This window comes from Mauremys reevesii, linkage group 10 (genome assembly GCF_016161935.1).
Source record: "Mauremys reevesii isolate NIE-2019 linkage group 10, ASM1616193v1, whole genome shotgun sequence".
Lineage (NCBI taxonomy): Eukaryota > Metazoa > Chordata > Testudines > Geoemydidae > Mauremys > Mauremys reevesii.
Window position 1 is genome coordinate 1,227,226 of NC_052632.1, and position 11,511 is coordinate 1,238,736.

General features: G+C 60.4%; 1 protein-coding gene across 1 annotated transcript; it reads left to right on the plus strand.

Annotated features, from left to right (window-relative positions):
- Positions 1-2,721: 2,721 nt before the first annotated feature.
- ARPIN (actin related protein 2/3 complex inhibitor) lies at positions 2,722-7,979 on the plus strand. Its single transcript, XM_039490190.1, has 6 exons — positions 2,722-2,875; positions 3,484-3,559; positions 4,586-4,718; positions 5,340-5,546; positions 5,975-6,138; positions 7,303-7,979. The coding sequence occupies exons 1-6, from the start codon at positions 2,784-2,786 to the stop codon at positions 7,309-7,311; spliced, it is 681 nt and encodes a 226-aa protein (XP_039346124.1). The 5' UTR covers positions 2,722-2,783; the 3' UTR covers positions 7,312-7,979.
- The last annotated feature ends 3,532 nt before the right edge of the window (positions 7,980-11,511 follow it).

Here is an 11,511-nt window from a genome sequence, read left to right on the forward strand (position 1 = left end):
TTGTAAGAGTGAAGGTGATGAACCGCTGGAACAAACTGCCACGGGAAGTGGTGGATTCCCAACACCGGAGGCCTTTCTGGAAGATGCTTTAGCCAAACAAGGTACTGGGCTTGCTATAAGTAGGGCCCGGTAAATTCACAGTCCATTTTGGTTAATTTCATGACCAGAGGGTGTTAAAATTGGCCCATTTCAGATGTTTACATCTGAAATTTCAGGGTGTTGTAACCATGGGGGTCCCAACCCAAAAGAGAATCGCTTGTGTGGTCGCAAAGCTGTTGTAGGGGGGTTGCGGGATTGCCACCCTCATTTCTGTGAGGCCTTCAGAGCTGGGCACTGAAGTCAGCAGCCATGGAGCTTCCTGCAGCTGGAGGAGGCTCCCGGAGGTGGAGGTGAGTCTGATCTCCCCAGTGCTGCTGGGAGCGCCCCAGCCAGGGGCTCCTCGCTGCTAGTTCTGGCCAGCTGGGGAGGGACAGGACTTGCTCTTCCCCTGCATGGCCCCTCTAGGGGGGAGATCAGACCCACCTTGGGGTACCTCCCCTAGCAGCAGCCCCAGAGCTTCCTGCAGCTGGAGGAGGTTCCTGGAGGTGGGCCTGATCTCCCTCATGCTGCTGGGAGCGCCCCAGCTGTTAGAGGGAGAGGAGTGGGGGACTTCGCCAGGGGGAAGAGTCCATGCAGGGTCTGCTCGCTCCTATTCGTTCTGAATGCACTCTGCGAGAAGCAGGGATAGGCTGGCGGTGCGCAGCCTTGCAGAGGTTAAGAGACCAAGGCACAGAATGACCTCGGCACTGTGTCACCACATTGCGGCAGCAGGCTTGTGTCACCACGACTCGTCATAATGATACCAATGTTGCACCATAATCACCTGTGAGTCTGGCAAGCTGCTTTCCAGCTACACACACACACGCAGCACATACCTGCCTTAACTGCTGGGGGGTGGGGGGGGCAGTGTTTCTCCTCTCCTTCCTCTGGCTGCTTTCTCTGTTTCTTCCCAGTTGCAGGAGAGCTGGGGCAGGATCCACCTGGGCCATATCCCCTGCAGCCTCCCAGGAGGTCGGGCAAGGAGAGGACCTCCCAGCACATCTGCAGACTCCACAAAGGCCCCCTGGAGCTCTGCAGCCTCAGGCTGTATTTCAGTGACACAGAGAATGGAGTTGGAGGGGGAGTTCATCCTGCCTGGGCCCCTCTCTTCTTCCTGCCTGGGCCTGACCACACCCTCGTTCAGACTCCTCAGAGGGTCTAACCTATTTTAAACCCTAACAGCTCTTCATATAGACTGTCAGGGCCATGGGAAGAGACCTCTGGGGCTGGGTCAGAGCCACTCTATCAGCTGGGCCCAGCGCTCAAGTTCATCGCCTTTCTAAACTTCCTGACCCCCCAGCACTGCAGGTCACTGCACAGCCTCGCTGATTACTGCCCTCCAAACAGTTGGACAGAGAAGATGTGTCTTTTTGTTAATTCAACATATTTATTTTGCAAGATGCCCACTGGAGCAGTCTGGTAGCTGGGCCTTTCTGAACTAACTCTATTCATCCTGCAGCTGCCCCCTGGGTCATTCCCATCAAGCCCTCTGTCAGTGACCCTCACTCCCACTCAGGCCTGGCCTTGGCCCTGCTCACTGGGGCATCTCTCGTAGCCCTGGTCCCTCGTGCTGGGGACGCTGCACAGAAAGTGGCTCCGTCTCCCCTCTGGCTGGCTCCAGAGTCACCCCTGGGGTCGGACTAGGCTCTGGGCCTCCCACTCCCCCCCCTCCCAGCCTGGGGGCTACGGGTCGGGGGTGCTGATCTAACTTAGTTTTCCACACAGCGCACAGTCAACCTGTGGAACTCCTTGCCAGGATGTTGTGAAGGCCAAGACTATAACAGGGTTCAAAAAAGAACTAGATAAATTCATGGAGGACAGAACCATCAATGGCTGGGAATGGGCAACAGGGGATGGATCACTTGATGATTCCCTGTTCTGTTCATTCCATCTGGGGCACCTGGCACTGGCGGCAGACAGGACACTGGGCTAGATGGACCTTTGGTCTGACCCAGTCTGGACGATCTTATGTTCTTAACTCTGCTCAGCGCCCAAACCCCTGCCCCAACCTGACCTCCCCTTCCAGCTCAGCCCCCCCAAATCTGCCCCACCCCACATCCTCCCCCCAAGCCCACCCCTGCTCCACACCCTCCCCATCCAGCCCCCCAACCCTGCCCCTGCTATCCTCCCCCAAGACTGCCCCTACCCCACATCCTGCCCCCAAACCCACGCCGGCCCCATATCCTCCCCATCCTGCCCCCCAAACCCACCCCTGCTATCCTCCCCCCAAGCCCACCCCTGCTCCTCCCTCCAAAACTGCCCCTGCCCCACATCCAGCCCCCAAAACCCACCCCAGGGATCCTCCCTCCACAACTGCCCCGGCCCCACATCCAGCCCCCCAAACCCACCCCTCTATCCTCCCCCCAAACCTGCCCCACATCCCCCCGCTGGACTGAGACCCGCCCCCAGCGGCTCCTGTTCCAGCCCCGCCCATGTCCAGACTCTCCCTCGATAGCCCCTCCCGCGCTAAGCCCCGCCCCTAGACACTCCTGTTCCAGCCCCGCCCCAACGCTCGTGTAGCTCCGCCCATGTCCGGCGCTCGGGCCGCTTCTTCTGAGGCCCCGCCCATCTCCCGGCCTCTCCGGCGCTCGCCCCGCCCCTCTTCCTGCCTCTCCCGCAGTAGCCCCGCCCATGCCATGATGCCCCGCCCCTCTTCCTGCCGCTCCCGCTCTCGCCCCGCCCCTCTCCGAGCCGGACCCGCCGCCATGAGCCGCCCGTGTGAGGAGCGCGGCCTGCGCGCGCGGCCGGTGCACAGCGAGCGGCTGCCCGGGCGCTGGGACCCGCCCGCCCTGCAGGGGTACGGGAGCCCCCCCCGCCCGGGGCCGTTCCGCGCTCGCGGTGCCCCGCCCCGCGGAACCAGGGGGCAGGTGCGGGTCTGGCCCGCCGGGGATCCCGTGCCAGCTCAGGGGCTGGAGTGACACGCGCTGTAGCCTGTGGAACTCCCTGCTGCGGGGGCTAGGGAGGCAGGTGCTGGGTGGAGCGTTGTCACGGCAAGAAGGAGCTTTACGTTTCCTTTTTAAGACTAAGAACAGCATCTGTAGTGACACTGAGTGGGATGAAAGCGACTGTCACTCTCAGTCCTCATTAGGGTGTCCAGACAGCAAATGTGAAAAATCTGGGCACTGGGGGGGGGGGGTACTAGGAGCCTATATAAGAAAAAGACCCAGAAATCGGGACTGTCACTATAAAATCAGGACATCTGGTCACCCTAGTCCTTATCCATCATCAAGGCTTGAGCTGACCGGCTGCTGAGTTCAGGAGCAATATCTGTCCTGCAGATGGGGTGGTTTTGTTTTTGTCTAAGCACCTGGTTCTGGCCACTGCCTGAGATGGGGACATGGGACTAGATGACTGTCCTGGTGGCACGGACTGTGTCTGATTCTTCCCTTCCCCTCCCGTCTGCAGTGGGAATGGCGTGATTCTGGAGGGAGAGCTTCTTGATGTCTCTCGTCACCTCATCTTGGATATTAACGGCAGGAAGGTGAGCAAGGTGCCTTGCCCCGGGCTTCCCTTGGGGAGGAAGAGGTGCAGAATAGGTGCTGGGGGTGGGGGGAGTCAGAGATAAATGACCATAATCTGTCTAGAGCTTGGTGCAGAGAGGGCAGCAGCAGCAGAGTTCCCCCAGGCAGGGCACAGAGCGGGCACGTGAGTCAGTCCTGGGAGAGCCTCTCGCTAACAAGGATATTGTGCACTGGCATTTTTCTCCATATTTCTCAAAGTGCTTCCCACAGATGTGTTAGGATCATTATAGCCATTTCACAGCTGGGAAAATTGAGGCACAGAGATGGGCATTGACTCTCCTGTGGCCACCCAGGGAGTCACTGGCAGATCTCCTGTGCCGTATCCACTGGGCCGTGCTGCTGGTCATGCATTGCATAGGCGTCTGTCTGTCCCTCTTTCTGTGCATCTCCTGCTTTTACTGATGCCTTCCTTCAGGCACTAGGGTTAGGGTTCCTGCTTCAGATGTTTGGCAGTCCAGCGGAGCACCTGGTGCCGGGTGGGAAGGCACTCTCCTTGCTGATGCAGGTGCCCGTCTCAGGAGGCAGCGAGGCGGGGTGGGTGGGGTACCTCCTCAGAGATGGGCTGGCACCGCGCTAACTGCCTTCCAGAGCATTGTGCTGACTGCCTCCCTTGAAAAGCCACTCACTGGGATTGGCCTGTCCCAGGATGGACTTGTACTGCAGTGAACAGGTCCCAGCTGCTGTGGGGGGCTCTGGAGGCTGGGCACTTGGGGTGTCAGTGTCTGCAGCTGACCTGCAGCCTGGAGTACGGCTGGGTAGTGGTGGCTTTGGTGGTCTATGTCCTGTTACTGTTTGTAAGCACTGGTGCTGTCTCCGGTTCACCCCCTTGCAGCAGGTGGGATAGGGAATGCCGTTACTCTGGCTGTCACCTCCCTGGGACTGGCTGGCAGTCTGCCGGTCGTGGGCTGCAGGCCGCTGGAGCAGGGGGACGGGGAGCTGGTGACTGCTGTCTGGCTGTGAGCATCTCTGGTTCCTCCCTGCTGCAGGAGCGATACTACGTACTGTACATCAGACCCAGCCGGGTCCATCGCCGCAAGTTTGATGCCAAGGGGAATGAGAGGGAGCCAAACTTCAGCGACACCAGGAAGGTGAACACCGGCTTCCTCATGTCCTCCTTCAGTAGGTATTGGGAGGAGTCCTCCTGCGGCTCAGTCCCTCCCTGCTCTCCCCAGCAGTAGCACAGAATCCATCCCGAGGCTGGCTCCACCTTTCCGGTTCTCTCGCCCCTGAGACTCTTGTACCTGGGTCGGGGAATTGTCCTTAATCTCCTTCCCTCTCCTGCCATCTTGCCCATTTCTCCTGCCCCTGACAGTGGCTGGTTTCCCCTCAACTGGAAGCGGAGGCCGATGCTCACCTTTGAATTGGGCTGGGGGGAGGGCGTGCCGCTCTCTTCAGCCTCTTGGAGGTGTGAAATACCACTGGCTTTGAGCGCTGTCCAACCCTGATCTTTCCCATCGGGGAGAGTGCTTTACTCATCCTGGTCCGTAGAGCCAGGATGGAGAGGCTCTGTGTTACAGATGTCTTGGCACTTTAAGGCACATGTGAGCCAGGGAGCTTGGTGTCAGGATCTTTGGGACCAGTGACCAGAATCAGAGCCCCTCCCCCCTGGGAATTCAGACTCCTGGGCATCCCTTGCGCAGCTCCCCTGCTGGGATCCATCCCTTCCCCTGTGCTGAGAGGGGCTCAGTCTCCCAGTGCTGGGCGTTTCACGTACGCTGGGATTTGCTTTGCCTGTGGCAGAAGTGGAAGCCAAAGGCGATACGGACAGGCTGTCCCCCGAGGAGCTGAAGGGGCTGGTGAATAAGCCGGAGCTGCTGAGTGTGACCGAGCGCCACACCCCTAGCCAGGCTGTGGCCTTCTGGCTGCTGGAGACGGAGCTGGAGAAGCTGGAGCTGGAGCTGGGAACAGAGATCCGTCTGAAAACCCGGGGTGACAGCCCCTTCATATGTGAGTGGCCCCCTGCCCCGGGCTGGGCTCTTCGTGCACCTGCTCCCCATAGCGGCACTAGGTCATTGCTCTTGGCTTTGGGGCACCATCCTCCAGCTGCCTCCTGCCCGTTAGTTACTGGCATTAACAGGGATTGAGGCGCTGCGGCCCTGTGCGTGGTGTTGGGTGTAGCCCTTTGGATATGTTCTGAGGCCTTAACGCAGATCCCCATATAGTGGCACCAAGACATGTCCTAGGCATCCCCAGCTTACCCAGGAACCTGGATTCCTGCTGCTCCTGCCTTGTTTCTTCTCTGCCGGCTTCACCCCAGAGGCAGCTCATCAACCTCCATTTCCAGGGCTTACCTGCCAGCTGGGAAACTGCCGCTGCCAACACCCCCCGCCCCCTCACCCCGCACTCTGCTCCATTAGCTCCTTTCTCCCTCTCAGTCTCTCTAGCCAAGCTGCATGCAGGGACAGTGACCAAGTGTAACTTTGTTGGCGATGGACAGGCTGGGGCTTCCTGGACAGACAACATCCTGGCTAACAGACCTCCAGGAGGGCCAGCCCCCGAGCCCAGGGGACGAGGGGACGGCGCAGAGGAGGATGAATGGGTAGGTGGAAATACTTCCTCCCGTTCCTGTTGAAGTGGGGAAGCAGGATCACAGGGAGGGATTAATCATCTGGGAAGTTCCTCTCTGAGCAAGCTCCAGCCGCTCAGATGGGAGAGGCTGGGATTGCAGTCCTGGGGGCTGACTCCTCGGGGGGTATGGCTAGGTACCAGCACGGTGGGCTGCCCCATAGCAGAGTGCCTTGCCGTGCCCTGGAGAGAGGGGTGAGCAGCTCTCCTGAGAGCACAGATCTGCTAGGGCTGTATTGAGTACACCAGCTCATCTTACAGAGGCCACTGATCAGTTGTCTGAGTGGGAGATCTCGGAGTGAAAGGCTCCATCCCCTGGGAGGCAGCCGGTCCCCTTGCCTGTGAGAGCTGTGTATTCCGTCCCTGTCCTAGGCTGCCTGACTCAGGCTCTCTCCTCCAGGGGCTCTGTGCTGGCAGTGCCCATCCTCTGCGGTCTGCTCTGGGGACAGACCGCAGGATGTACCTGAGCTACCCCTGTCCCGTGCAGAAAAGGGATCCAGCCATGGGGCTGTGCAGTCCCTACAGTGCTTTAGCAGCTGCTGCTTGGATTGCAAGAAGTGGGGACAAACGGCCAGGCTGGGTCAGAGCATGGGCCCAGGTAGCCCAGTGTCCTGTCGCTGACTGGCCAGTGCCAGGTGTGTTGGGGGGAGTGAACAGAACAGGCCAATAGTGATCCAACCCCGTCATCTACTCCCAGATTCTGGCAGTCAGAGGCCTCATGGACACCCAGAGCCTGGGGCTGCATCTCAGACCTTGACATCTGCACACCTGCATTCTGGGAGATGGCTTCTGTCCTTTACGGCCAATGCTCTGCTTATTCCTGTCCCTGCTCCAAGGAGCACCCATCTCGATTTCTGACTCGTACTTTGTTGTGTTTGTGGCTTTTCCACTTCTCTGTTTCTTCGGCCTGTTCTCTCATGCTGCTTCTTGGACACGCCAACTCTGTGGCTACACAGCTCCCTCCTGCTAGTCTGAGATGAGGCCAGCAGTGGGCGCTGCACCACCAGCCAAACCCACATCCTCCTCCCTTGGCTTGCTGAGCCCATCCCCTCTCCTGGAGACCCTGCATGGCTGCTGGATTCTGAGCCTAGCGTGGATTCTCTTTCGCACTGACTGGCTCTGTTGGCTTTTCCCTTAGGATGACTGAGAGCCGAGGGACCTTCTCCGCTGAGGCAGCAGCCACTCTGTACAGTAACTTCTGTTCTTGCTTTTGACTCCACGGCACCAGGGAGGGTGCAGAGCCTGGATGGGGTGATTCGCACCTCTGGGTTGTTCGGGATGCAGTTTGCACTGGGCCAGCCCTGAGGAAGAGGTCTCCATGTCCAGCTGGCCTCTGTATGTTTTGCAGTGTTTGTCCACCAAGGCCTTTGGGGTCCATATCGCTCTGCCCTGAGTTCCAAGAATCCGTCTCTCCTCCCCACCTGCATCCTGCTTTGGGTGGAGGCTGTGGCACAAGTGACCAAGCTTATGCTTCCCTTTGAAATGGATGGAATGCTCAGAGCAGGGCAGCTGGGGCTTTTCCTGGCTGCTGAGAGCCACCTGGGGCAGGGTGAAGGTTGGCACTGCCCCTCTGCTTTGTGCACCCTGCTCAGCCGCTGCCCCTGAGAAATCCCACTCGGTACGTCTGGATAAGGCCTGTCTGGCCCAGCCAGTCCATCTCCCTTGGCCATGGAGCCCTGCTCCTTATGGGACACTAACCCGTGTATGCTGCTGATTGGAAATGTCCCAAGCCGCATGCACGAGCCATACTCTAACATCCTGCCTGTGTATTTATGAGCAGTGTTTTTTTTTTAATTAATAAATCTCTCAAACCTACACCAGAAGCATGGGACTGATGTTCTCAAAGCCTCCCCAGCCCTCTGCCCAGGGAGAACTGCCTCTTGTAGCTTTTCCAAATACTGGCCTCTTAGTTTTGCCTGTAACCTAAAAAAGAAGAAACTTTCAGGGGCAAGTAATACAAGCATCTCTGTCTGGCTGGGAAGAGAGGGTGGTTCTGTGGGGAACTTCCTTAGCTGCTGGCGTCAAAGGAACTGCCCTTCATTCCGTACCCTGTGCATGGGTAGAAAGGGCACGTTTTGTTACAGGGCCCACCTGGGCTGCCTGCTTTCCAGCGGGGGCCTCTCACTGAGGAACTAGAGAGCTACTGTACATTGAAAAGAAGCGTGTGGTCTGCAACACGAGGCTGCCTGGCCCAAGGTGTGAATGCGGAGGCAGGGGAGAAAGCATCTCCTAGACCCAGCAGGCCCTTCTGGGGAAGTGCCTCGGGCTGATTTCCCACTTGCAGGCTGTCTCTAGCTATGATTGCTCCTGTGGGCAGCCACCCACCTCAGGAATACGGGATGGGGTGCTGAGAGATGAAGGGGTGCCTCTGCTTTCCCTGGCACCGAGTGCTGCTGCATTTCAGCCCCCCCATGTGCCTGGGCCTGAGTCTGCTCCATGCGGAGTGCTAGTACAATGCCATGTCTGCTTGCCTGCCAGCTGCCCCATTGCCCGGGCCAGTCCTTCCCAGCAGTGCCAGGCGGGACAGTGAGGCGGGGTGTGGGAGTGGCACTCGAACACCCAAGTTAGGCCTGTTTCCTCCCTAAGGCGTGTGAAACTCCTGCCAGCTCCAGGCTCAGCCAGGATGTGTGTCCCCTGCTGGCAGGGCCCTGACCCCAGCAGCGCTGGGCGGTGTCCACTGGCCCTGGCTGCTCATGGGTGTGTTTCCCCCCGGCAGGGCCCGGCCAGGGGGAGGTAAAGGGCAGTTTGTCCCTCTCGGTGCCGTGTCTCTGAGCTCCTTCGCTCACCCTTGCCCCCACTGCGGGCTGGAGACCTTGCCAAGCCCCGTCCACAGACCTCCTGGGTGTCAGGCCAGTCCGAGCTGCTGCGCTCCCAGGGTGCATGCCACTGCCCTGGCTCTCGGGTCATTCGGGTTGTGCAGGGAGCTGTTTACATGCGGCTGAGTCCTATGGACAATGTAACTGCAGCCTCTCGCTGTAGCCCAGAGCTCACCATCCACCTGTGCTGGAGTTAAGGGTCAGCGACTTCCCTGTGGGCCAGGAGACTGAGCCCTGGTGTGTGCCCTGAAGCTGTCGGGTGAGCAGCTCAGGGCCCTGTCTGTGTTCCCGCTACTCAGGCTGTGCAGCGCCCGATGATGAGGATGGAAACGGTGTCTGTAGAGGGAAGTTGCCACGAGGGCTGTGACTAGCTGGCCTTGTGATGGGATGGCTCAGAAATCAGCAGTTAATGCATGGCCGTGGTGTGAGCGCTGGGAGGGAACGGTGCCAGCTCGGTGTGCCAGTCCTGCCCCGTTCTGAGGGCACTCAGCACCTTCCCTGGTAGGGCTTTGGCTCCCTGTGCCATCTGTACCGCTGCAGAGGGGATGGGTCACCCTAGCAAGCACTAGCAGCTCTTGCTCTAAAGGAAGCTGCCGGGGCAGCTGCTTCCAGCCCTTGGTTTTCTGCCCAAGGATCCAGGAGCGGCCCCTCGGGCTCCGTTGCACCGGCCCAGCTGCACAGTTTGGGGTGTTAGCTCCGGATGTCGGAGCCAGTGCTGGCTCTGCAGCCCCCGGCTGTTCCTCATGGCTCTGTGCAGACTCCCGGCAGCGCTCAGCCCAGCGACTGTGCCGCTCCCAGTGCCTCAGGCCCAGAGCGCTCTCCTTGGCTGTGGCCAGCCAGGCAGGGGGACCCTTCCCAGTGAGCGACAGCCTGGTCCCGGCCTCGGGCCTGTCCCGTCAGGCCAGGCTCTGCAGTGGGCCCCGTTTCGCGATGTCCTGGATGAGGTGCCACGTGCCTGCTCCGTGGAGGGGCTCAGCCCGGGGTGCCCGTGCTCGGAGCCGCGCTGTCTCCAGGGGGGCTCCCTACCATGCGGCCCAGCACCACAGAGCTACCCCTGGACTTGCACCGTCCCAGGTCAGCATGGGGCTTTCCCAGGACAGAGGCCTCCCCTGGGAGCTGGCTCCCCCTGGTGGTGCCCCAGAGACCTGCAGGGCCCAGGGCAGCACGTCTCTGCCTGGTTTAGCGGTGGGTCACCTGCTCGTGCCGGAGGCACTCAAGACCCTGCCAGTGCAGGACAGGAACGTGGGGGCAGAAGGGAGTGAGGGGAGCAGAGCAGAGGGGAGGAGAAATGAATGGGGGGGAGGTAACACTTCAAACAGACAAAAGCCTCCTTGCACTGCAGAAGCCCTGGCTGCCTCCCCGCATGACTTGTCTGTGGCAGGCCCTGCTGGTGGTGGCTTGGGTCACCCAGGGCAGGGGTTGTGGGGTGGCGAAGGGGAGGGACGTGTCTGTCCTACTCCTCTGTGCTGGAGCGCTGTGGAAATCAGCAACTTCCTCACTTAGCAAAACACGATTCGATAGGGATCCGCTGACTCCTTGGGATGCCCTGAGCAGCAGTGGGAGGCCCGGCCATTCCCTAAACTGCCCAGCTTGTACCGGCGCCCCGGCCGTCTCTGCGCGCGTGGGGCCCGGACCGTACCGGCGCCCCGGCCGTCTCTGCGCGCGTGGGGCCCGGACCGTACCGGCGCCCTGGCCGTCTCTGCGCGCGTGGGGCCCGGACCGTACCGGCGCCCTGGCCGTCTCTCCGCGCGTGGGGCCCGGACCGTACCGGCGCCCCGGCCGTCTCTGCGCGCGTGGGGCCCGGACCGTACCAGGCGCCCGGCCGTCTCTGCGCGCGTGGGGCCAGGCTGGGACTGGTGCCCCGGCCGTCTCTGCGCGCGTGGGGCCCGGCCGTCTCTGCGCACGTGGGGCACGGACCGTACCGGCGCCCCGGCTGTCTCTGCGTGCGTGGGGTGTGACGCAGGAGGGAGCGGGGCGGACTGACCTGGGAAAGTCGTTTAGTTTTACTGGGGCTGTCTGCATGGGGGTTGGGAGAGCAGGGGGTGACTTTAGGTGAGAGACGGTACCTGAGCCTGTAACCTGAGCCAGGAAGGGGGGGTGGGAGGAGTCAACACTTTTGTCCAAGCTGGACAAAGGGAGAGTGGGAGAAGGAGGGGGAGAGAGCCGGCTGGAGGGGTTTTTGGTTTGTTTTGGGCTGGCCAGGAAGAGGCAGGGAACCCCAAGTCTGGTGCAGGGTCGGCTCTAGGCACTAGCAAACCAAGCACGTGCTTGGGGCAGCAGCATTCTGGGTGTTGGGGTGGCACAATTCCAGGGGCGGCATTCCGGGTTGGGTTTTCTTTGCTTTGGCAGTTGCACTCTCGGAGGTTTTTTTTTGCTTGGGGCAGCAAAAAACCTAGAGCCTGCCCTAGTCTGGGGTCTAAGATCCTTGCACCCCAGAGGGACCTGGCTGAGGGGTCCTGGTTGTACCTACAAGCCTTGCTTGGGACTGTGTCCCTGTCGTCTAATAAACCTTCTGTGTTACTGGCTGGCTG

Coding starts and splice junctions, on each gene's coding strand:
- ARPIN (XM_039490190.1), top strand. CDS start 2,784: ATGAGCCGCCCGTGTGAGGAGCGCGGCCTGCGCGCGCGGCCGGTGCAC. Junction 2,876..3,483: donor GACCCGCCCGCCCTGCAGGG/GTACGGGAGCCC, acceptor TCCCGTCTGCAG/TGGGAATGGCGTGATTCTGG. Junction 3,560..4,585: donor TGGATATTAACGGCAGGAAG/GTGAGCAAGGTG, acceptor TCCCTGCTGCAG/GAGCGATACTACGTACTGTA.